We start from the raw sequence: 27,403 nt of genomic DNA on the forward strand, positions 1-27,403 counted from the left end.
TAAGTGCAATACTCCTTCAAGGTCCCTTGGGATTCATTGTGAAAAGTTTTTAAAATGGTCTACGTTGCCAAACCGGTTTTAGATAACTACTCATATGCAAGAGCAATCACGTAAGATTCTCTTAAAACCATTCATATTGCTGCTCACCTTCAATCTTAGCTGCCAGATATGTGGTTTCACTTCGACAACTTACAAGGGAAGTGGCAGAGGAGACCAGATGGATAAGGATTAGATCGGGACGGCGGCTGCTACGTGAGTGTGCATGCTGAACTGGTCAAACTGAGTGCAGTAAGATGGCTGCCCGAGAGGTGGCTTTATAGTGGGAAGTTATCAAGATTACTGCCAAATATCTGCGCAAGCAGTCAGTCTCAATAAAGCTATGAGGAATTGCTACATTGTAACGGCATATGCCATCGTCATGATCCAAGAGCACTACAAAGTTTCGGTGTGAGCCATCTGTCTACGCTTACTCGGAGCGCAAGAAGTTGCTACAATGTATTAACATATGCAGTGTGACAGCATGTGGAAACAAAGCTCCTTTTATGTGTTGGCGTATGCCTCCAGCAATTCGAGAATGTGGCTAATCGATGGATCGCCACTAAGAATTAAACATGATTATATTAAAATGTGGTTTATCAGCATTAGACTGTTTTTAAACGACATCCCCCTCTACTCGTGGCTAATGCTGGGGACACCGTTCATCATTACAAAACAGGGCAAAAAGTAAAAAACTGTAGCTGATGAATAACTAGAACAGAAAAATAAAGACTGTTAAATTATCCAGCGTTAAAAATCACAAAATATGGTATGGGAGGCGGAGATCCGTTTGGAGGCCAAGAGATGCCTCCTGAACATTTGGGAGCCCACGGACCTGCCTTCTAAAGGGAAGATATGGGTGACACTTGGGCAGATGGTGGCGAAAAGAAACATTGCCAGGCTGTGGGGAGCCCCTAATCCACCAAAACTTATAGACTGGCAAAGTGACATGGACTGGTGCGTGCTGCAAGAAAAGACTGTATATATAGCGAGAGGTTGCCCCCGCAAGTGGGGAGAGATCTGGTCCAGCTGGAACATCTTTAGAGGCAACTTGTGTGAACCTCCTCATGTTTCGCGGCCCGGCTCAGAAGACTTAGACTAAAATGTCGTTCCTATTGCTATAAGTGCGAAACTGTATTGATTTCAAAATGTATTTCTGGTGCGATAACAGACACAAGCTGACTGTAACTGATTGACTGTGATTGTTTCTTTAATGAATAATATAAAGAATAAAAATTTAAAAAAATCACAAAATAATAAATACAATGTGGCATTACTTTGTGCGTTGTCATAATGGCATTTTCATTCCTGCTTGTGGACCGTACATGGAAAAAATGTGTTGGGGACAGCATGAATCATTTAAAAAGACAAAGTTTGAACAATTCAATTACATCTCTAAGTCAAACTTCAATGGTTTATTCTTTTATGCATGTATAAAAACTTTACAAAAAGATCAACAGGAAGCACCGCACTTGAAGGATGGAGAAGGGGGACCTTCTTTGCTCCCACAGGGGATCCCGCCAATTAGCACCACGTGGTTGGAGAATGCAGAGACATGGACGCATTACTTTAAATATTGCCCCACCTGATATCACAAGTTCGCACAGATGGATTCCCACGAGATGTGCAAGTTGTGTTTGCTGAGAACCCCAGCTCAGAGACTGTAAGGCCTGAGCTGAATTTATCCTCAAGACCTTGAACAGTGCCTGGCGCACCACTTCATGGCCAATACCCAGAGGAACCAGGAGGCCCTCAAGGACGTAGTGCTATCCAGTGAAGATGAAAAGGAGAACATCGACAAGGCTGAGCTGGCAGTGGGCCTGGATTTGAAAACAAAAGAGAATCATCTACGTTGAAAGGATCAAGGCCATAAGGAGTGCAACCAGAGATGCCAAGAAGGCCAAACGGCAGAAGGTAACCAAGGCACCAAAAGGCACAAACTCTAGACCCTGGAAAGCATGCCTTGGCCTCCAGTACTGATCACAGTCAGAAGTCAGATGAAAGTCCGAAGACTCGTAGAGCTCCCCCTCCTCACGCAGTCAGTCTGGCTGCTTAGCAGATGGCAATTTTTGGGATCTCAACCTCCCCTTCTAATAGTCCTTTTTCAGACACAAATGTGATTAAGATTTTGAGTAGTTCAAATTTTATGTTAGGATTCTGCTTCTTTTGAAGTACCGTACCAACTCCTCTGCTCCTCTTGAAAAGAAGTCTTCCATATCAGGAGTGTCCCTATAGCTGACCGCTCCACAACACAGGCCAGAAGAATGACTAGAGTTCATACTTGGATGTCATGACTAGAGTTCATACTTGGATGCCACAGTGATAAGTGCATCAAAAGGTTAGCTCAGGGCCCCCAGCCTGACAGTTCCCTTAACAGCCCATCTCCTTCCTGAGATGTGCCCAGGCCCCTTCCGTGTGACCTCACACACACTGAATTAAGGAGCACCCTTTGAAGTGAACAAGAGAGTACTGGTCCTCCCCTCCCCAGTGTGTGGTGTGTGCCACCCAGCTTACAGGAGTGCAGCAATCCACAAATCTGTCTAGGAGGTGGAAGAGGGGTGGGGACAGATTAATCTCTCTACATCCTACTCTCCATGTTACACCGTGCAGGCCTGGGTCTGCAAAATGGAACCCAGGGCCCTCCATATATTGTACCCTTCACAGGCACACATTACATACAGTGCATGTATACAGCATACACGCACAGTAAGATACTATATCCTCCATGTACTGTACAATTCAGAAGCACACATACATCTAACACTTGTATCTAACATGCACGCTTTGCCCAGCTCTGTATCCTTTATGTTTTGTACCGCTCGTAGACACACCTACATCCTGCATATCCATTTAATATGCGTGCACTGTACTCCTCACGTATTGTACTACTCACCGGTACACGTGCGCCCAGTTAATGAATTTATCCTGCACCCACTGTACAGCTCTACATCCTTCAGGTACTGTACCACTCATAGGCACATGTACATCCAACACATGCATTCACCATGCGCACACTAGTATGCACTGCATTATTCCTCTATTACACCCTTTTCAGGCACAAATACACCCAGCACAGTGTAGAACTTTAAAACAACCTGATGTAGGCCCAGGGGGATTTAAGCATAGAGAAATAGCTGTCGCACTCCAAATTCAGCTTGTACGTGTGAAACAAAAATGTAATATTTGAAGTCGATTTAGGATTTTCGTGCAACAATTCTAGAACAATTAAAAGTACTGGCTGAAAAACTAACTTTCCAAAACAAATTAAATGTGAAAGGATTAATTAATTTATTCAGTCAATGAATGGGCAGGTACTCCTGTCCATCAAGCTAACCGCAAATCTATGACCACAAATGCTCATGGTCCCCTAAGAAACACACTAGTCGGCGTGCAGCTCCAGTTGTTTTAGTTGGAAACTTGACCTAAGGAGCCATAAGGGGGATTGCCCTTATACTCATTCAGAAATGTACGAACCAATAGCCAATTTCACAGGAAGCAAGCAATATCTCCAACTACCCCAAAATGTACCTGCTATGTTATTGTGTTGGAGAACTAAGACAGGAGATTTTGTTTTTGCAGAAAAGAAACTAAAAAGTGTTCATTGACTGAAAAAACATACAGGGAAGCTGTAACATCTGTTTGAAGAAATCTGATCATTGAGGAAGGTTGGGTGGTTTGGAATTAGACCCAAAGAAACTATAGGCGACTGGTGAATAACTGTAAAAGACTATCGTATTTAGACAACTGCTACAACATCTGCATTACTTGGGCCAACTCACCTAGCAGAATATGGGCTCTTCCGCTAGGTTATTACTATAGACCACCTACCCAGCACTCTCAAAGGCATTATGCCTTTGCGAAAATGGGGTGTATTATATGGTATGCTTGTACAACCTCACCAATTAATACAATTACCAAACCCTTTAGGTTCGGTAGATTTTGTCTGTCAATCCCCTCAGCTCAACCTTGGGTAGCTGTGGGACTGAGCAGCAAGGCTTACACAGAGGAGCAAGGGTAAAGCATTTAAACAGCACCAAAATAATTGAATTAGAAATCGACACACTATTCAAGGAATCGGACACCAATTTTAAAAAATAGACTGTATTTTTATATAAATTTAGACACCAAAATGAAAAAGATCCACGGAGATATGGAATTTACAAGAAATAATAAATTGAAGCATTTTACTCAACCGACAACAACCATTGGCAAATTCAACTCATTTGACACTTAAACAAGTTTCCTTGAAAATGTTGTTGGTTGGGTAGTTACGTGGAGAAACCAACTTTTGCAGGGAGCTACTCAGGGGGATCAGCAAGGCCCTGTTATCCCCACAGAAGAAGCAGCCTTCGAGCACTTCCAGGCGCTTTATTTGCGTTGCAATGGATTCCTATAGAGGGGTCCTGATGCAAGGGATAAAGGATTCTGAAGAGGCTCCAAGGATGTTGTGGATGTGATGCGGTCATCGACCTGCCCCATCAAGCTTTTTCTGCTGTTGTGTTCCTGTGCAGCGAACAGTAGCCCAGTCATCTGACCCTTGCAATCTCTGGGATTCACTCGACTCTGGAGACACCTTTTCCATGAGCAGGACACTGGAGGCACATTCCATCTCTCCACTAGCCAGCAGATGCAGTCCTTGACGGTGCAGCCTCTTTGCTGGTCCCCGAGTGCAGCTGGGCAGTCCTCCTTCAGTCCACCTTTCAACTCAGTTGAGATCTGAGGTCGGGGTATTAGGGGTGTCCTCTTTATGCTCAGAAAATGCCCCCAGGGCAGAATGCAGTTGGTAGTCAATGGGCTACCAAGTTCCCTCCCACCTGATGACCACTTCCTTTGGAGTGTGTGCACCTCGCTATATCAGGATGCACCATTCTAACCCCTTTCCCCGTTATGTGGACCTCACTAGCCCACCCCTGGGGTGTGGCTACCACAGGGCTACTCGCCCTTGGGCAAAACGGTTTGGGAACTGGTTTCCCTCCTTTGCTCCACCCTAATATTATACATTTGTCCTTCAATGGCAGCTTTCTCTTTTGAAGACTGCCTTTCGTGGCGAACACACTTGTCGCTTCATGCAGGAGGGAGGTAACACCTCTCTGGCCTCCAATCTCTCATTGTTCCCCTTCCTGAGAGTCAATGGCACGTCTCCCCAGGAGGGCAGAAATCTATCTCGTGAAACAGGCTCCATGTGTGCCCGGGAAGGCACCCTATTATTAAAGACAACAAAGTGGCAGCTTTGTAAAGTCTGCACACTACAACAAGTTGCATTCATTTTGACTTGAGAATCAAGTCAAGCTTAATGTAACAAGTTGTTTGATCCCTTGGAGAGCCCACTTTGGTTGCACGGTCCAGGAGTTAGCACGGCTGATGGAAAAACTTGTAATTCTGCACTCACCATTCCTGTTACCAGGCCTTTCAACAGTAAAAATGGCAGTTCTGTGGTTTTTTTTTTTTTAAGAATGGGTATAACCTGTACTCCTACTTAATTACTGAATAAGATATTGTAATCTAAATTCTTTTTTTTCAGTGTATGCTACCTTGTGCCCTGACCTGCTCCTGTCAGGCTGTAATGTCTACAAAGAATGTGTGCAGATCCTGTCATGTATAACAAGGTGCACTACTCGAGGCCTTACGGTTCAGTATGTTGAAAACAACTTTATTTTACAAAAATTCAAATTTTCAACTAATTTTAACAATTTCTACTTTTCCTGTTCATGCATAGTGCATCCATATATACCTTATGGCTAATCAATCAAATGCTGCCCTGCTCCTGTCAGGCTGTAATGTCTTCAAAGAATGTGTACAGATCCTCTCACATATAACAAGGTGCACTACTCGAGCCCTCACGGTGCAGTATGTTGAAAACTACTTTTCTTTACAAAAATTAAAATTTTCAACTAATTTTAACAATTTCTACTTTGCCTGTTCATGCATAGTGCATCAATATAATCCATATATTCCTTATGGCTAATCAACCAAGTGATAAACAAAAAAAAGAATAACTGGATTAACAATGCGCAATTTTCCAATCAACCATTCATTGACACTTCCTACATCACATTAAACAAATCATATTTTATGCCGTGTTCCCAATGCATTTTTGGAATCCCTTCATCAAGGGAACTCTGCAATGACAAATACAAAATTTCCAATGAAAGTATGACTCCATTGCATAATTGTATATCAGAGCTTTCAGGACAAAGACAGTTATTCCTAACACTAGATGCATTCATGCTGTTGCTCACGAGGCAATGCTTCCCGCTTATGTGTCAAAAACAGCAAACAAGTACCAACCCTTTATCTCCTGCACCGTGTTCCACGATGCCACTAAATCATGTGCCTTTCAGCGGAACTATTTATCTAATTGAAGTGCAAATGAAGTCCACACCCTTAAATTGTGTGAATAACCAACTCAAAAAAGCATCAAATGAACTGATGCCTACCCGGTCCTCAGTAAACCTTGACCGCCAATATGGGAAATGTTGCTGTAAATACAAACAAATGTGCACCGTACACTACTGTCCTCTTTGTCAAACAGTATGATTAAGAAACCTACAAATTTCATGCTAAACATCACTTACTGTTATTGTCTTGAAAGGACATGAAGCCGCTAGTGGTGTAGAGATAGTTGCGTGTTTCCAAATCTGGATGAGAAAACAAGTTACGTGAGTAACTATCCCATAATTTAACACTCCCCCAGCCTTCCTTAGTTCACTTCCTTGTCAGCCGTTATTCCATGGATGTCTGCTGTTCTCTATTTAACACCGCCACTCGAGTCACTGGAATCGTATATCTAGAAATCTGTGTAGGGAGACAATTCCCAATCACTAGACATTCCACCGCCTGTGATGCTTAATACTCCCCCCGTATGCTATCTGCCACTTACTTGGAGATACTGCCTGCTACCAAATCTTCACTTCCTCAGACGCCAACGTTCGATACCTTACTCTACACACCATAAGTTATACGTCAATGTATACGCATTACGCATATGTGACGTACTACCACAACCATTGAAAACTGACGTCCCGGTCAGATAAACTTTGTTCTCTAGAGTGAAATTAATAAACAATGTTCATAAAGAATCATCTTGGCAATATCAAGAAGCGACGCAAATGTGCCCACTAAAAACTATTGTTTTGTGTATATAAAGTCAACGTTGTGCTCAAAGGTGATTATGGTGAAATGTCTAGGGGTTATATGAGCCCTTCCTTAATGTAAGTAACTCATATCACAAATTATGCCGCACAGTGTAGGACATAGGGAATCTCGAGTGCCAGTCTTAGGTACTCAAAACAGTGATAATAATCTCCTACCCCAATGTGTTTAAAAAACAATTCTGTATGACCAATTACCCAAAAAATCGAAAGGTGAAATATATCAAGCAACAAACAAGCCATTTGTCTTTTGTGCAACAGCGTGAATACCTATGTAGTAGTACCTAGGGTCATTCCGTAAGTACGTAGTACGTTAGACAATTTAATTGGAAAACATGTCTTGTAACATATCCAACATAAATACAAAATGCCTTATCCAATTTTACAGAAAACAAACCATTTCTATTTTATCATTTAAAGCAAATGGTATCAGGGTGTTTAAGTACCTTATCCAATATGTTTCCCTTTGCGCCAACTCCTGATTAGTGTTTCTATGTGGTGCTGCGATAATTTTTTCCAAAATTGTGAACCTAATTTGGGGCATAGTGTGTTTCTTTTCTACTGAGTGGGCAGCTAGGCCTGATTTTGTGTTGGCTGTTCTAATCATGCTTTTATGTTCAGTGAGTCTGATTTTTATCTTTCTCGATGTTCTACAAACATACAGTAATCCACACAGACGCTTGCTGGGGTAAATCACCATTCCAGAATTGCAATCTGATGTGTGTCTTAATTTGATAACTTCGCCGGTATGTGGGTGGGTGAATGTATTCCCTGCAATCACATTGCCACAGTGACTGCAGTTAAAACATTTGCGCATACCCAGAGTTTGAGTAACAGCTGTGCTAGATCTATTTTTCCCAAAATTCTCAGGTTTTTGGATCGTGAGTGTACGAACATGGGTTTTGAGGTGAACATTTACTTTAAGTCGAATTCTTGTTCAATTATCTCTCATCGTCTTAATAGGCTACATTTGATTGCTGGAGTTGCTGTTGAAAATGTTATAACTAATACTTCTCTTTTCTCGTTGTTTCTCAGTGATTTTTTAAACAATTCATCACGCTGCATATGTTGAACCTTTTGTTGTGCCGTCTCCAAAACTTCAGGCGTATAACCTCGCTGTTGGTATTGTTGTGACATTTCTTCAATGTTGTGATCACATATGTTCACATCAAATGTGATTCTATTAATCCTAATGAACTGCGATCGTGATAGGTGATTCTTTAGAGAAGGTGGATGAAAACATTGGCAATGCATTATTCGGTTTTTTATACACTTTTGTGTGAAAACAACCTTGTTTCAGTTCAGTTAGAATGTCCAAGAAGTTAATAGATTCCTGACTCATCTGATGAGTGAATTTAATGTGAGGGTTATGCTGGTTCAAGCAAACTGTCGATGCACTTTTCCAATTGTTGCCTGGAGCCCCTCCATAAAAGTAGGATCTAGTCAATATATCTTAAATATATTAGGAGGTTGTCTTTCCACACCTCCTCTTGTAGAATAGAAGTGTCCTCATACTTGACCATAAAGAGATTCGCAAACGTGGGTGCCCCCGAAAAACCCATTGATGTCCCAGTGTGCTGCAAAAAAAATACATCCTTCCAAGAAAAGTAACTGTGATGCAAACTTAAATGTAATAGCTCCAGCAAAAAGCTATTCTGAAACGCCTCATAATTACTCTTAAGTAACATCCATTCCACTGCCTCTAAACCTTCTGAGTTTAGAATAGATGTATGGAGTGCCACTATATCAATTGTGCACAGCCAGGTGTTCTCATCTATAGCTTCTTGTATGTTGGTCAGTTTGTTCAAACAATCTTTGGTGTCTTGGATATATGATACCCAAGCTTGTACTAGTGGTTGCACAAAGTCATCTTAATACTTGCCTACTGGCTCGTGTATTGATCCACATTGTGCTACAATTAGTCAGAAAGGCGGGTTGTGCTGATCTTTATGCATTTTCGATAGCCTGTATATATGAGGGCATTGTGGATGATCTGATATCAAGATTTTTTTTGTGTTTTTACTATCAGAACATGTAAAATTACATTTTCTGCCCGTGGGATATGTTGCACCCTGCCTTAGGACTCATAGGCCTGCCAGAGAGTTGACTTATACAGATGGACTGGGGAAGTGGAGGTTTTGCCACTGCTTTAAATGGCAATATCGGGCTAGCAGTGCATGATTGCTCTACCAGTATGCAGTGGCGGACTAGTAGACTCGTTTTACTTGGGTGTCCTCCAAGGTGGCACAACCAGTGCTGCAATCCCTGAGGCAACCCTCTAACTTACATTACCTGGGTGCCATATACTAGGGGCTTACAGATAGGTTCGCCATTTCCAATTGGGTTTCGACATACACTTTAGGTTCCTGGCACTGAGGTCTGGTTAGCATGACTCAGTGCACTCTGAGTTGAAAAACCAACAGCATCAGTCCAAAAACGTGGAGGTGATCACACAAAAAAGGCTTTTCTTTACATAGCCATGTTCTCAGCTCATTGTTTATGAATAAACCTTAAGTTCACTTTCCAACGTAGTTATTTTAGATTCTGCACACTTAACATTTATAACCACCTCCCCATCTTGAGCTTTCCAAGAATAAACAAATTATTGCTCTTCTATCTCCCTCTCTTTGTAAGTCATTGGTTGAAAGCTATCTACTGATTAAAGCTCTACTCATGCAAAGGTCTGCTTGTCAGTTGCTGCCTTCTCTTGGCTACCCCTCAGTCTTGTTTAGTTTGAAGATATGTTTGACACTATTCGACGCAGAGCTCCAACAAAGACTTTGCTCTATGTCACTGCCCTTCTTTTGTCAATTATGATTCCAAGGGAAGACAACAGTAGCCCCCTTTTTTCAATAACTGGGATCTCAGAGGTCTAGAGGAGGTGATCTTTGCTTTGATTCCAGAGGGGCCAGAGAAGGTTGACCTAGAAGAAGCTCAGAGACTTTGAGGCGGTTTGCCAAAGCTCTGTTCCACCAATTTTCAAAATGTATGCCAGCATTAGGAATCGGGAGCTAGGTCAAAGTGCTGTGAAAGTACTCTGGTAGCATTTGCTAATGAAATACGCCAATCAGCTGTTGGATTAACCTTATATAAGCTGACACTACTACTCTTCAGGAAGAGTACAAAAGGTGTGGATGATCTAAGGAAGTGAGATTGCAAACCATGTCTGGAAAAAACAGCAAGACCATTGGTGTCTATTTTTTTGCATGTTCTGACAAAGGGGGTAAAAAGCCATCTTCGCATTTGAACCAATGACCAGATGTTGTCTCTGGAAGTTCATGCGACGTTTGGAGCAGCACAGCAGAAGTTGAGGGGAATAGCTGCAGCTGTGAACAATAGGCTAAAATTGGGAGAACCAGCCTGTCAAGCTGGACATTAATTCATTAACTATTTTCTAAACCAGATCATTTTCTGGATTTCTGTGAAATCTGTTTATAAAGGACTTAATTTTCCCAAAAACGTATTAACAGAAGGACTTTGCTTTGCTTCATACCAACATCAAATGCACGGTCGTCTAGTGGCCATTGTTGTTCTCTTTAAAGAGTCACAGCCAACCCATTTAATGTGTTTTTAACTGAGAAGAAACTGCCTTGGATTAAATAAAAAGCTTTCCTGTGCTCACTATATGCTTAGCGCTTCTTATTTGTGTCTTTATAACGAAGAAATTGCTATCTATCTAAATTATTTTTGGAAATGTGGTGATTTTCTTTACTGAAATGTGTGCTGCTGTTAATGTAACTTGTTCAGTTGCTCAGAGGAATGCCTTTTTTTTTTTTTTTGCCAAGGTACCATGCGTAAGCTCTGGATTCCTCACAGAAACAGTTTTTAGGTCTCGCCTAGCATCGCAGCGCATGCGCTGCTCGCTCTGAGAGATCTATTGTCATCTGGTTTCTTTAGGAAGTGGGGTAGAAGCTCCGCCCATCCTTTCGATTGTCCGCCGTCATCCTTTATGTTAAACGCTGTCCTTCGATAGGAAGTGAGGCTCTTTGGTGCCCACCCTGTCTCCTTGTCAGACAGCTCATCCGGACTGGATCTTTTGCTTGCGGCGGCTTTAGACTGTCTCTTTTGCACTTTTTTTTCTCCATTCGCGCAATAGTGTGGCGACAGCTTGTTTCTACTTTCTCTCAGAGGCAGGGGCGCCCCACTCTCTATTGCTCAGCAGCCTGGTCTTCGTTCCGACCAGAGCTCAGCAGCAGAGTCTGGCTTGTGCTGCTGTCTGAGCTGTGGCCGTGAGTCGGTCTCCTTCGAGCCGTCCGTGCCCCCCCGCTGAAAGCAACTGTTTGGAAGCAGCGGGCCTTGTCATTGGGAACAAATGCTTGGATTAAATGGAGTGGAGGGTGATGTATCCGCCATATCTGAGATAGCGTGATGCTATATGAGCAGTACGTTGTGGGCTAAATACTGCACAGTGGAGCTGGCTACCGCGGTAAAGCACTGGCTCGTTTGTACCGCACACCTGTGGGTCTGCAAGGGCTGTAGTTGTGCGGGGAGGAGCGGTCTTTGTGGGCAGCTGCTTTAGATGAGGCGTTGGTGCCTTGGGTGATGTCAATGTCCACATTGGATGTCGTCATTGGAATGCGTGTCAGTCTCAAGGGTTGCTTCGAGGTCCGTAGTTGCTGGAATTTTGATTTTATACGCAGGACAGTCATTCTCTTTCTAGGGTGCATAGTGTCAATACGCGGATGCTTATACTGAACCTTTTCATATGAACCTCGGTATATCCTGTGCATGGCAACAGTGTGCAGCTTTTTGTGTTTGCATGTATGCACGTGTATACCCTGTGTTGTGGCTACTTTCTCGCCGGGCTTCAGTTGGGGCCGTCTTTCCTTTCTGCAAATATCTAAACACAAACTTATTCTCTGTATTTCCCATTGTGCAAGGAAGAGTTATTTCCTTCTTAATGTATCCCGTATGTGCTGCTTCTAGCTTCATTGTATTTATCTAATTTCTATCTTGCGTGCTTCCCCAGTGTGCTTGGGTGACATGGGCTGCTTTTGCGTGCATAGCCGTCCACAACCATGCGTGTTTATATCCCTCTGTACACGGTTACAGCTTGTGCCTCCTTAGTACGTGTAACTTACCCCCTCTTAAGTATCTGTGTAGCCCCCAGCGCAGTGTGCACGACTGTGTCTACCCCTAGCACATAGGCGCCTGTAGCCCGGCCTCCGGTGCATCTGTCTGCCTCCTGCTCTGCCCTGCCACACTGCTCCTCTTCCTCCGGCCTGTTTTTGCATCTGTCTCTGTATATTTGCTCTTACCTGTCTTCTGCCCCATGTCCGGCTATGTGTACGCGGGCTTCGGCCTCCACAGCCGCTCTTGTTTAGATTATCGGCGGGATTTTTTGTTTTACTGTTAATGAAGTGCTTCTCTCAGTAAGGTTAACTTGTGGGTAAATCCGCCTGTTTCATCACATACCCGCTAGACTCCAGTGCATATATTCCAAAGAGGAGACCTGTATATACCCTCCCATCTGAACCTGCGCTAAAATCACATCTCATCATTCCACGGGTGCCTGTTCTGTTCCTCGTCCTGTCGTTCACAGGTTTTAAAGCCCTCACTATTTATAGCGCAAATATTTTGTACCCGTTCCTGCGTGTGCTTATTTCAAACATCTCATGTGTTTTGTTATCAATATTTTTCCAGTGAGCTTGTCGCGCTATGCTTGTGTATGTCATTACCGTATGTGTGCCGCTCCTTTCTTTGTGAGGGTTTACCGCCATGTGCGTGTGTCAGTCCTGCCACAGTATGTCTGCGCATCGCTCTGTAGATATGACTTGTAGGTGTCCTCCTTCGTATGTGTCCTTGAATCTCTTCTGCTTCTGAGTTTGCGGACCTAGGCAGGGACTGCACGCTCCCCCGCCCTCCTGTATGGGTCCACCTCATTCTCTGCCGAGGATTAAGGACATATACATAAGCACAAATTGCAGGCTACACCCTTACGTGACTGTCTGTGCATCGCCTCTGCTCTTAGTCAGGAATTCCAGGTTTCCACCCCGTTTGTGTGTTTGTCTATATATCACCTTTTTCCCTAAGGACATGTACCTAGGAATCCCAGGTTTCCACTCCCTGTGAATGTCTATGTAACATCTCCTCTGCGGAGGATCTGTACCTAGGCAGGAGTCCCAGGTTTCCACTCCCTGTATGTGTTTGTGTATCACATTCTCTTCTAAGGATATGTACCCACGTAGACATCCTGTGCACCAATCCTTTGTTTGCCTTCTTATTTCTCATGCTTCTGAGGATTTTTACCTAGGCTGGAATTGCAGATTCCCACTACATGTGTCTTTGTATCTTCTCTTCTCCAGATACTATGTAGGTAGACGGGCAGCACAGGCTTCCACCCCCTGTGTGTCGGTATCTTCTCCTCTCCAGAAGATGTGTATCTAGGCAGGAATCCTAACACTTCTACCCACTTAGTGTGACTATGTATCTCCTCAAGATTTGTACATAGGCACGAATCCAGGGCTCCCATCCCCAGGGTGTCTTTGTTGATCATCTTTTCCTGAAAATGTGTGGCTAGGAAGGACTCAGTCTCCCACCAAGTTTATTACCTCCTCCCCTCCTGAAGATGTGTACGTAGGCATTAATCCAGACTCCCACACCTTCTGTGTGTCTTTGTAGCTCATCCCCTGCTGAGAATATGTACCTAACAACCATTTGCAATGCAATAGGTCTCGCATTTACACGATTTTAAGCTATTGGTATTGTAAATGACAATGCCTTTTATTTATGTTTTAAAAACAAATCAAAAATAAAAGGCATTGTTATTTGCAATGTCAATAGCTCAAACTTGTGTAAATGCAAGACCTATTGCATTGCAAATGCTTGTTGTTTCTAGGTGCTAAATTGACTTAATAGTGTAACCGCTCTTACCCCATAGTAGATAGTCCAGTTTACTGCAGTGGGAAATGTATCCTGAATGTGGCCCACTGAAAATGTTTTCAGTCTAGCACTGTATTAGCCAAGATTTACGAAATGCATATGTTGGAAACTGAATCGTCAAGCTGCAGCGGGTGCAGCAGGTAACGGTGTTGATGTGATTTGTCTGAACTCCTTGAAATTCTAAACATTCTGATCAAGAACAAATGGCTTCTGGGAGGATTACGCAGCTGATTATTTTTTTTATAGCTGTCTCAAGCTGCAGTTCTTCCCTCAAAGAAAGGCCTGTACCACATATGGTAACCGACCAAAACTGCAATATACGTTATAAAATAAATAACATGAAAAATCCAAGCCTTTTAAATAAGAGTTTAATTAGCAAAACATCGTAAAATAAAAAAATGTGCTGTAAGGGTCAGTGACTACAGGAAATATGATGTATAATGCTTATTGGCAAAGGTCGGCTTTGCAAAATCAAAATAAAACAAGTTTTTGAATGTGTAATGAAAACTATTGCTTACAAAAGATAGTTTACAATATAACAATAATTTGAAAATGTACAATTTAACGTTTACCCATTAGTGTATCACGGGTTAAATATCTACTTATGAGATCATGCCATAACTAGGTTCCAGCAACTGCTGTAAATCGCGGCATCTATCAAGTGCTCTGAAAATGGTTAACGCCCTGTATTGCCTGTGACGCTGCGCAAATGTGACTTCACTTAATATATCTCAACTACCTAACAAACAAAACCTTTCATTTCTATTATTATTCACGGCAGCATGCTGTGTACATCTGACGCATTCCATCCATTAGCAGAAGAATCTTGTACTGAGGATTCTCCCATCTGTACACAATGAGGAAGACACAATAGAAGTCATTAGTAAGCAACTGTATTCGTACAATGTTCGAGCATTGTGACTGAATGTTAAATGGACTGAACAGACGAAAAACAGGAGTGCCAACAGTGGGTGGGCCATTTGCACAATACCCAACACCATACCGACTGCCAAAATTAAGAGTTACGTTTTCAGATGTGTAAAATAATGTGATACAATATAAACTGATATGTAAACATGATGTAAGGAAATCACTTAAAATTTTCGGAATAAGTACTAGTAAAGTGGCAGAAACTGGACCAAACACATAGCTACCTTTAAGTGACCTGCACTGCAGCTTTAGGTCCTTGTGAAAATCATTTAAGTATGGTATCATGAACATTGAAATTATTAACCTTAGACTTCGCATTCACATCTGACAAAGTTATGCCATAACTTCCAATATTATTGGAAATAAAATCCACTCATTTGACTACCAATGTCTTCGTAGCAGGCGGGACGGACCGCAGCAGCCTTGAACGAGTGGTGCGCACGGCGCGCCACTGCGAGCGATCTGGTTTCAATTATCGCGCCCGTGTCTGGGCACGATAATTGAAAACAGATGTCGGCGTGCAGGTAACAGACACCAATAGGCCATGGGCAGAGCAACGCGACCGCCTTTGGCCTATTGGTGCTGTCTTTCTAAAAAATACGCCCGCAAACGCCAGTACAGTGGCTCGTGCGTGTGCGATTCCAGGGTCCGTTTTGGAACTCTCCACAAAAGGGCTCTCTCCCTGCGCGAGCACTGCTTAGCAGTGCAATGCAGGGCGCGAGCCCTAAAATGTGTTTTAGGAGCAGCTATTCATTCATTGTTGCAATTGGAGAACTCAACACCCCGTGGGGAGTATGGGACAGTAAAATGGTTTATTAACATCTAGATTGATAAGTGTTCTCTTAGTTTACCTACACACTGCAAATGTAAAGTTTTCAGTAATCCTGAAGAGAACTTATTAGTGTGAGGTTTTTGGACCCAAGCAGTTACATTGTTAAAAGCGCACGCATGCTGCAGAAAAGCAAACTTTAGAAACGTATTACCTTTTTCTTATATGTCAAAGTGGTGTTTTTCTTTTTCTTCAGTCTTACATTCCATATTTCAATTTGTGTAGCAGTGACAACATTTTACTTACAATTACAAGTGATGGACGAAAGAGTTTGAAGCAAATATTATTTCGTTTTTAAGGGCAGAGCACATTTATGTAGTCTGATCAGTCCCATCTGCTCCAATGTTGAAATGCCATATGTTAGGAGCATTAAATTGATATGGAACGCATTTAAGTAAATGTCTCTGAATATTTGCCAACTTTGATTTGCCCCGAAATAAGCGCTGCATGTGTCAGTTTATGCAACTCACAATCTATTGTCCTCTTGCTAAAATCTCTAAATCATTACTCATCATACTTTTTTTTGTCCTTCAGGTCCATCTAATGTATTTAAAATTGTGAAGATGATCATGGAAAGAAACTTTCAGCCTGTAATTATCTTCAGCTTCAGTAAGAAGGACTGCGAGGCCTATGCACTACAGGTTTCAAAGCTTGACTTCAACAATGGTATGTATGGATGCTCCTTAGCATGGTTTTTCATGTACAGTCTGGTAAAATGTTTGAGGATACCTATTAGCTTTTTCTTCACTGCTATCTCCTGTTTTTTAAAAAATGTTGGTTACTTGTTTATGTTCTAGAGCACTTTGGTAAATTTCTAACGTTAGTTTACTCCAGTTCTTTGTACATAACAATGTTTATACGCCTGCTTAAAAGCATTTTCCTTTACCAGGCCTACCAGGGGGCACACTGCTGTGCCTGGCTGCCCCTGGACATTTTCACTTGGGAGATGCACTAAATTGCATCATTACTTGCCCAGCTGGTTAATGAGCACTATCTCCTGGCTGTCGCACCATTTGCCACCCTCTTTATCTGATGAACGCATTAGTACCATTGTCTGTCTTGCATATCTATTAGGGTCACTGACTATTCATTGGGTAGCATCATCTTTTCCCAATGCTATTTATCTGTACCCTCTGCTTCGAATTGCAAACACTATATATCGCCTTTCTTCTTTTTTTCCATTATTTTCTGATTTAAGATGCTTTCCAAACTTGTGCTTCAAATTTTATGAATTTGGCTTACCTGGTTGCAATTAAATTTTGCTTGCCCTTCTCTTTATAATTGTAGAACACATTCATATTGCAAAATGTAGAGTTTCATATGAGTTGTTCTCAAACCGCATCTTTGTGCATTTTAATATACCTTTCTGACAGATGCTTCTAACCCAGATTTTATTGATTTTTCGATTTTTCATATTTCATATCTTGCATATTCAGTATTGTACATGTAGTACTGCCTTTATATAAGCTGGTTTGTCTCAACAGTAATACAAACTATTCCCTTCACTCCCCCCTCCCACCCCCATTTGAGTTGCACTCACTTCTGTATAATTGTCTAGCCAGGCAGTGATCGCGTAGCATGGGCCTCTTCGTGTCTCCTGTCACTGTGGTTTCTCATATAGCAGAGTTAATGCCCTCTGGCAGGCTGTCCTCTATTCTGTCTGGCCTTGTTCCTCCACTATCCGGTTAGGTGTTATGGGCTACGATGGTTCTGCCCTCTCCTCCTCATGCCCATTGGCTGCCAGTTCTCCTATTAGTCGTTCCTATGCTCTTGCCCTGTCTATTTTGCCGATGCCCTGTCTCGCTTCTCTAAGCAGTAATCTCCCTTCCACCCTTGCTCATATTTCCAGTTCCTTTTCCCATTCTCCTACTCTGTCCCCTTGGTGCAATTCAGAGTTATCTCCCATTTAGCCAGGACATAGGCTAGGTCCTGGAATGTCTGTCTTTTTTAATCTCGCGCCTAGCGTTGCAGTGCGCAGCGCGAGACCTCTTGAAAGGGCTTCAGAAAGCTAAACACACGCTCGTGCGCGTGGGTTTGCTTTCCCCATGTGTAATTGGCTTTTGCATTTTTTTTTTTAACGGCATGCGATTGGGCAAAGGCAGGCGCATGTCCCGCCTAAGATCTGCCCATTCCCACCGGTGGCCAACACGCGCAGCAGTGCGTGTGCTGGCCACCGGTGGCAATGGGCATTCCTTTGCCCCCGCTCCTCTGTGGTGCGCTTGCCGCGCTCCCTTTCCCCCCCCCTGCTCCTCTGTGGTGCGCGCACACTACTAGTTGTTAAATCGCGGCACCCGCGCTTTACTTTTATCAATAAAAGTAAAGCGCGGGTGCCACGATGATACCAAAAGTAAAGAAATAGATTTTTTTTCTATTTCTTTACTTTTGGTATAATCGCGGCACCCGCGCTTTACTTTTAATGTTATAAATAAAGCGCGGGTGCCGCGATTATGCCAAAAGTAAAGAAATAGAAAAAAACATCTATTTCTATACTTTTGGTATCACGGCACCCTCGCTTTACTTTTAACATTAAAAGTAAATCGTTGGTGCCGCGATGGTTGTTCCCCCTGCTGTGGTTTCCTTAGTGACGCAGCGATGACCAATGGAATCGCTGCTCCCCCCTACGCCCCCTCTCCTATACAGTACCGGCAATGCATGGGAGCGACGAGAGGTAAGCCCGCTGCAACCCGAAACTTAGCCGCTTTTGAAAGAAGTGATATGGGGTTCAACAGCTGAAGCAGCGTTTCACATATAACGTTGCTAAAATCCGTGTAATTCTTTCCTGGTAGTTACCCATGCCTGTCCCGCCAGGAACGGGGGTTGGACAGTAAAGCGGAGCTTGCATTCTGTGCTTGTTACGCTGTACGGTTTATTCAGTGGACTGCGCAGATGTGTTCTGTCCTCCCTGATTTAGCGGTAGGAACAGAGGCACGCTGTGACATGGGGCTTGGAGCATAAATGGACCGTCTCCCCAGCCCCCAAAACAACCAATGCTAGAGGAATCCCCCCGCCACCCCCTCCCCATAAAAACAACTGGAATTGCAGGAGACTTGCCCTCGCGCGAACTGCTTTGTGTAATAATGTGCGAGGGGAGTGTTTTTGTTGGGGTGGGGGAGGTCGCGGTGGTGCCTTGCTTGTGATCGCTGCTCACCTGTATTATTACCTAGTATTGTTTAATTCCCCTGCTATGCTGTCGTATTTGTATAGCGCTGTGAAGCTTGCAGGCGGTGCACACGCTATATAACCACTCTCAATCAGATATTAAAAAAAAGTGGGAATTATTTATGATCATTCCTGCACGCCCTTTGCATCCGACTCCGATAACATACATGCCCACCACCGCCTTTGAACTCACACGGGTCGGGTCACTCAACAAAGTCTTCTGACGTCGCCCCGCTTGGGGGCTCTAGAGTTTGGCGAGGGTGGAGAGTGTGGGTGTAATGCCAGGCACTCCTGCTTCCTTCCGTCACCTGCCCTTGTGTGCCAAATGGAAACGATCAGCACAGCAGCCTCGCCACCCCCCATGTCCTCGACCCCTCAACATGAGGCACGGCAGTAAACGAAGCACACGTGCCTCTGTCACCACGAGTTCCCGCCCGGCTGCAGTGTTTGCAACTGTGAGGAGCCGTCATGGGGCAGCGGGCTCCTCTCAGGTAATTGCTTTTTCCACAAGCACCTCATTCATGTCGCTGCTCATTATAAAATAGTCAAAAGCCATATATGTTTTAAAAATACGGGACATTTGCTATTTGCGCTCATACAGAGTCTAAACATAAGTTTCATCAAATAGTAAGCTATTTCTCATAAATGTGTCCAAAACTTAAGCTTATAATACAAAACCCCCCAACTTGAATCATGCTCAGAATGAGGTTAGCGAACCAGGCACTCATTTGGTTGCTTCTTCTGGCAGAATTCGGGAAACATTGTAGCCAAATGGGGACTTTCATACATCCGTTCTCAATTAATTTGGTCATCACTCCTTGTATCCATCCACCCTTCCTTTCTTTATCCGTCCACCCCTCCTCTCCTCTCATTTCCCCTTGTTTCATGTGCCCTCCATTCCACCTCCCCATCATACTATTCTCCTGCAGGGTGACTTGTTTGAAGGTCAGTGTCTCCAATTTAAGTCAAAGGAGCCATAACCAAGTTGTTAAAGGTGTGTGTCCTTCACACCTGCTCAAGCTGCTGTAGTAGGGGGCTATTGCAAGCAGGCCTGTGTTTTTTACACGTTTCTGCATTTCACATGGATTTGTGTAGTTAAAAGTTTATTTCATACAGTTTGCATTTTCACATGCCGTTGTTGAGCATTTCATTAAGGAGTGAATTTGACACGGTGAATTATAAGTCAATTTGCGCATTTCATAGAGGTATGTGAATTTAAAGGCTGGTTCTTCGTTTCATATTTGTCTGTGTACTTTTCATGTATCTCTGCCATTCCTACCCTGTCTTTGCTAGTAAGCTATACCAGAGGGGCAGCTCAAAATTATGGGGCGCCCCTGCCGAATGTGATGAGGGACACTGAGTCTCCCATATCTCGCAGAAGTGCATTGGCCTTGGGTTGGATGCCCCCCTCCCTAAGGATTTGGTGGCCCTTGAAAGGTTGGGACCTCCTGTGCTGCAGGCCCTGCAGGGGTCTACATGACATACCTAAGCTATACTGTTCATGCACATCTTCGATTTTTACTTTCAACTAGCACTGGACGAGGTTATGGTATTGTGTGAGTGCCTAGAATGTATTTCAATACGTGCTGGCTTAGTTGCAGCTGCTGGGCGTGGTGTGCTGTGCCGTGCAGACTCAGCCCACTGTACTTTTTGTTGACTTTACATGTGATTCTTCGGAGGAGCTTCACAATATGGGTCTCAATGGAAAACGACTTCTCATTTTGCGGCTTACACTAAGGAGGTACATTACTTTGATTTACTCCACCTGCACTTCCCAATCTACTCCCGGGAAGCCTTCGTTTCCTTATAGCTGCGCCAGTACCACAGCTGCTGGCCATGGGGTGCGGTGAAGGCTTGGAACGCTACTTTGCATGCGATTGTTAACGCGATCTAACGTAGGCATTCTTTCATTAGGTGGCAATAGACTGCTTGTGTTAACCAAAAGGGAGTCGAACGTACAGGCTCCCTGATGGAAAAGTAGTTAATATGACCGTCCTGTTCCCTTAAGATGTTTTCATTGCTACTAATCCAAGAATTTAAACTTAATAATATAGCATTGGCAGCTTCAAACCATGTTGTTGTTGCTTTTGTAACTAAAGACTTAGATATCTCGCACACTTCGATATGCAAAACCTACAGCACTCACGGTGATTACACCATTCTCAAGGTGCTTTACAAAGGTGAGTGCCCGACAACACGCATCTTTCCTGGTTTGTCTCTGCATCCACTAATTTGAACACCTTTCCTCGGACCTTGCTATTGGACAGCCATGTTGTGTTGATGTTAATATAGTACTCTGTGACTGCCTGTGCCTTGCATGAAAGACCATAATAAATGCGATCAAAGGCATGCTTGTTTGTGTTTACGATTAAAACTGCATTGGCGCAGCTTTGTATAATGTGGCACTGCGTCTTAAATTTACTGGATTCACACTGTGAACATTGTACAAGCTTACGATTCACTTTCCTGTATAAATGTCTAGCAGGCTTTGGCACAGGGAAATCTTTGTGGCCTGCTGTGTGTTAAAATCTGAAACGCGTGTTGAAACAGAGGGCTGTGAACTTCAGAACTTCAGTGGGAATAGGTTGTCTAGTCGGTCAAGGTTCCTATCATTGGCTTGGAGTAGAATGGTCCCATTGTTGTAGATGGTGATTGTGGCTCTGCCTGGGAAGACTAGGGATGGTGTGATAGAAAGAGTTAGGCCATGAGCGGATTTATTGGTGGTGTGAATAGTGTGAGTGGAGAAGAACGCTTTCCTCCATTGTGCTCTCCGTGTAGTGTAAAAGATGATATCGTTGTTTGTGTCTCCGTTAGTCAACGAAAAGTAGGTGTCCACACACGGTAATTCGGGGTGTGCCTTCAGAAAATTATGTTTGTAGCGTTTGGCGGTTTTTTTGGTGAGCTCAGGTGGGTATATGATTTTGTAGGTGTGCTCGCCCAAGCGTTCCATGGCGGAAGAGGCGCGGGTAGAAGAGGTGGGGAGCTTGTGTGGTTGCGGGGCAATAAGCCTAAATGGTAGAATGTGGGCAGTAGGTATGGATGACTAGTCTAAGATGGCCGCTCCAGTGGTGAACTATTCAAAGATGGCCACCATGGTGGCATATAGGGAGCCAGAAGTAGTCCTATCTCTATTGTTGATGTGCCTTAGGGAGCTAGCTTCCCTTTCCGGGGCAGGTCGAGTTAGTCCATCCTCTTTGTTGTTAGGAGGGGAGAGATTAGGTTTCAAACTGTTCAGGAGGCGAGGAGGAAGCCTTATCTCTGTTAGGGTGACCTGTGGCCACGTTGGTATGCAGCTTCACGGTCGTTTGGTGGGCAGTGGAGGCGATTTATGGCTTCGTTATATGGCCCCCGCCATTTTAGGTAAAGGAAAGTGAGACAAGCGGTCGCCATGCCGCGTGAATAGGTTGTAAGCAGACAGCTTTGTATCTTTAGGGCAGAGAGTGTAGCGCCGGTATGTTCAAGATAGAGATTAAATGATGTGCTTGTAAATACCTTCAGGATAGTCAGGCTCCAATGAGGCTGTCCAAATCAGACTCACTATATCCAAGTGTAACTGAGGGAAATCCATTATACCAGAAGATTGGTTATAAAACGCGATGAAACTCCAATGCTTGGTGATTGACTTTTCATTTCGAGCCTTTCCGGGGGGTTGGGGGGGGCGGGGCTGAATACTCCTTCTTCCTCCTGGCGCTGCACAGCGCGATCCTTCCAGGGTCCACCAGCCGACCCGCCGCCCCAGTTCTCCCACACGCCCCGAGGCTCCCGGTTGATCCGCTGTCACATAGTCTGACCAGCTTTCCCTCTGCTGCATACAGCCCAGCGAGAGGGGGAGGCCAGATGAATAGATACCACAGATCCACACGAGCCGCCACTAACCAGCCCTCCAGCTCAGGGGACGACACACTGCGCTCTCGGCAGCGCTCACCGACCAACAGCGGCAGGTCTCTCAGGAGGTCGGAGGCTCCCAACCGCTCCGCTCAGCCTCACCTCAAGGAGCCCGCCGGCATCAGCAGGCGGCAGGCAGCGCCTCACACTGCCCCCAGTGCCGCGCGGCCGATCCTGCAAACCCGGCAGACAGTCTCGAGGCGCTCCAATGTGCTGCACGATAGCAGCTGCAGACACAGCCGGCAGTCGGAGATTCAAAGGCGGTCGCATCGTGCAGTTACGCCCGCGTCCACAGCAGGCTCGCGCCCACTGTCCAGGGCTCCGCCACAGCTCCGGTGATGATTGTAGGTGTCCCGCTGTCCAGGGCTCCGCCACCGCTCCGGTGATGATTGTAGGTGTCCCGCTGTCCAGGGCTCCGCCACCGCTCCGGTGAAGATTGTAAGTGTCCAGTCGCCGGCGCTTGCTCACAGTTCAGGTAGGTGAGAAGTCCAGTTCCAGTTTACACTCCAGTTACTTTATGTTAATCCAGTTACTCTTCATAATCCAGTTACTTGTTTTCTCACGATGGCGAGCGTGCTATCTGGGATAATTCATACAGGGATCATCCCCAGCACTGGGAGCTCCGGTGGCTGGCTCCTACCAGGCGGCCATCTTGACCATTTACAGAAAGACTACCTTCTTAGAACACATCGCCAAACGGCGGACCTCCATTCCGCACACATCAAGCTACACAACTCCCCCCAACACCAATACTCAAAATAACCCGCCTTGCCCACTGCAACATCGGAATGGCATACACCCCTCCCATCCCCCCAGTGTTATAGTTAGGATCACACCTGACGTTACCCCCCGCTCCCCTCACCCACTGACGTAGTTCATTCCCCCTCGCACATCCAACTTACCCCCACCCACCCTTCCCCCCCATCTCACACCTCACACGAATCTCGCTGAATCCAACACCACCCGGAGTATATCTCCTCCCCCCCCCCCCCCCCCCGTGGCAGATCGTCTTCCCTCTCAACCCCCCCCCCATTCTCACCCCTCACTCCCCCACACTCCCAACTAGCACCCCAGAACTTGCGTCCTCCCTTACAATAACACCCCCCCCCCCCATTACTCAGTCCCCGCTTCCTTCTTACCACCCCTATTATCTTCGACCTTCACTCATCCCTCAACTCACCGGCACCACCCCCCACCGATGCCCCCACCACTACTTCCCACCCTCCCCCTACCTCACCTACACCCCTCACCTACAATTCATCGCACCCACCGAATACCACCCCACCCTGTTTAACAGCAGAGCCCTCCACTAATGCTAGCATACCCCACCTCCCCGCCCCAAATTCGCCCACTAACTCCCCTCTCAACGCCTCGCCCATGGCCCACATCACGAACACTAACACCAAGACACCTCTCGACCTGATTCTATCCACCCTCCTACAACTCAAAGACGAGCTCCGCACCATCAACGAGTTTCTTCACACACCTTCCAGACACCATCGACCCACAACGACCACCACCGTATCCAACAAATGACGCACTCTCCCCACAGTCCCTCGCACTCAACGCTCTCCACACTGGCCCTCTATCCCCGTCCGCAACAACACCCACCGTCCCCGGCGTGCCCTTAACTCCCTGTCGGACCACGACTTACGCACCCTCCTCCGCTCTTTTGGCCCAGGACCGGTAAAACACATAACACCCACTCACCTCCCCATACCTACTATTCTCTCAAATCCCCTTAGGCACCCAACACTAAACATCAGAAGTTCTGTCCCAAACAACCTCAGAAGAGTCCCCCTATCGCTAGAACACACGACCTCCCTTCTCACTCCCAGACTCAAATGCATCCTTCTCAACTGCAGATCGGCCCAGAGACACTCCTCCGACATTGCAGATCTCGTCACATCAATGGATCTTGACCTAGCCATATTGACGGAAACCTGGCTAACTGAAGTCTCCACGCCCATTATGGATATACTAGTTCCCCCCAATTACCACATCATCAGGCTCGACAGGACCGTCAAGACGGGCGGGGGAATAGCATGCATTTTCAGGAGCAATCTATCCGTCACCAAAGTCACCTCCCCCTCCCTCACTTCCTGTGAACTCTTCTGCCTCGATATCTCCAGTGAGGGCAAACCAGTATGTGCTCTACACCTCATCTATCACCCGCCGGGGGACAACCTCATCTTCTCTCAACAACTCATGGACACTATTACTTCCAACGCCGGTCGGCAGATCACTCAAATCTACCTGGGTGACTTTAATCTCCACTGGAACGATCAGAAAGACGCAGTGGTGAATAGTCTTAAATCTTTCCTTAATGCGCTTGACCTCACCCAAATATGCAACAGCCCAACACATGATAAAGGTTCGATACTCGATCTTATCATCGCCAAAGAGGACTCTACCCAACTGGGGTCAATCCGACCCTGTGATTGGTCAGATCACCACATCATCACCTTCTTTATCAATGAAAAAATCAAACCCTCCCCGGCTCAACCCACCAAATGCAAGATCTGGAAAAGGGACATGAAGAATCTCAACCCTAACTCCCTACCTCCCCACACCTACAGGCTCCTCCTTCCCCCTGCTGGCGTCTCTGATGTTCAAACACTGACCGACCTCTACCTCGACTCTATGACCTCTATAATCAACAAAGCCGCCCCACTGCAACTAAAGAGAGTCTCCACCAAGAGTTCGAACCCCTGGTATGACGGCAGACTCAACGAAGACAGGCGCGCTATGCGATGGGCAGAGCGCATTTGGAGAACTGACCCCTCATCACTACATCGCAAAAAGCTTAAGAACAAGAGAAATGCCTACTTTAGGAAAATCAAGCGTGCGAAATCTGACTTCTTTCGCCTCCAGCTTGACCAAGCGAAAAACCGACCAAGAAAATTGTTCGAACTAGTCAAAAGTCAAACAAAGCCGCAACCCTTACAATCAAACAACCCAACAAGCGGTATCCCACACAGTGAAGACTTTTCCGCCTTCTTCAAGCTAAAGACCGACAACATAAGAAATGATCTCCTCAATGATGTAAGCCAACACCCTGTGCACATCAGAATGTCCAACGCTCAGCCAAAAAACAGCGCATCGTGGGCTTCCTTCGACATCTACTCAGAAGATGCAATACTCAAACTGCTCGGTACCCTGAAGCCCTCTAATCACCTCACAGACCCCCTGCCTGCTAACGCGGTAAAAGACTTCACCACCATGCTCCTCCCACTCTGGACTAAAATCATTAACAGCTCCCTTCAACAAGGTCTCATCCCTGACTCACTCAAGGTGGGGCAAGTCACGCCCATACTCAAGAAACCTACAGCTGACCCGTCTGACCTAAACAATTACCGTCCCATCACAAACATCCCCACCTTGGCCAAACTGCTGGAAAAATGTGTACAACTTCAACTAACAAAACACATTGACAAGTTTGATCTCCTCAACCCTCATCAATCAGGCTTCCGAGCGAAACACAGCACGGAAACGGCCATGACTCACATAATTGATGACGCCCTCCAAATCCTTGATCGCAATGATTCATGCCTCCTCATCCTCCTCGACCTTTCATCAGCTTTTGACACGGTCAAACATGAGAACCTCCTTGAGCTGCTAAACACTAGAATGGGTTTATCCGGGTCTGTTCTCAAATGGTTCACTTCCTTCCTACATAACCGGTCTCAGAAGTTCAAGATCAACAATGTGTTGTCCTCGCCTGTGCCAGTCGACTTAGGCGTTCCACAAGGATCCTCCCTTTCACCCACTGTTCAACCTCATCATGGAACCACTTGCCTCCTTGCTCCAAGCATCCAATGTATACTTCCATATGTATGCCGATGACACTCAACTGGATGTATGACGTTACAACGCATACTTTTACCACGACTACCTTTACCACGCAATTTTTACAACGCAGGAACCATTACAACGAAGTACCATTACAACGCATGTATTTACAACGTAGTACCTTTACCACGCATACCATTACAACGTAAGTATTAGTAAGTATATAATATTTTTTGAAATGTAAATTAATTAAAATTAATTTAATTTAATTTAATTTAATTAATTTAATTTATTTTAATTTAATTTTAATTTAATTTAATTTTAATTTAATTTAATCAATTTAATTTAATGTAATTTAATTTAATTAATGTAATTTAATTTATTTAATTAATTTATTTTTATTTAATTATTTTATTTAATTTATCCTGTACCCCTTTACCCCAAAAACCAAAAACTGACCCTGAACCCTAAAAATACCCCCTTACCCAAAAACTGACCCTGAACCCTAAAAATACCCCCTTACCCACAAACTGAAAACTGACCCTGAACCCTAAAAATACCCCTTTACCCAAAAACTGAAAACTGACCCTGAACCCTAAAAATACCCCTTTACCCAAAAACCCAAAACTAACCCTGAACCCTAAAAATACCCCTTTACCCAAAAACTGAAAACTGACCCTGAACCCTAAAAATACCCCTTTACCCAAAAACTGAAAACTGACCCTGAACCCTAAAAATA

General features: G+C 44.7%; 1 protein-coding gene across 1 annotated transcript in view; it reads left to right on the forward strand.

Moving 5' to 3' along the window:
- Positions 1-27,403, forward strand: part of MTREX (Mtr4 exosome RNA helicase) — an 865,138-nt gene that overhangs the window by 275,397 nt on the left and 562,338 nt on the right. The window contains exon 11 of the mRNA XM_078675087.1: positions 16,363-16,494. Within this exon, the coding sequence (XP_078531213.1) occupies positions 16,363-16,494 (132 nt within the window). The remainder of the gene's footprint in view (positions 1-16,362; positions 16,495-27,403) is intronic.

The sequence above is a fragment of the Lissotriton helveticus genome, chromosome 2_1 (genome assembly GCF_964261635.1).
Source record: "Lissotriton helveticus chromosome 2_1, aLisHel1.1, whole genome shotgun sequence".
Taxonomy (NCBI): domain Eukaryota; kingdom Metazoa; phylum Chordata; class Amphibia; order Caudata; family Salamandridae; genus Lissotriton; species Lissotriton helveticus.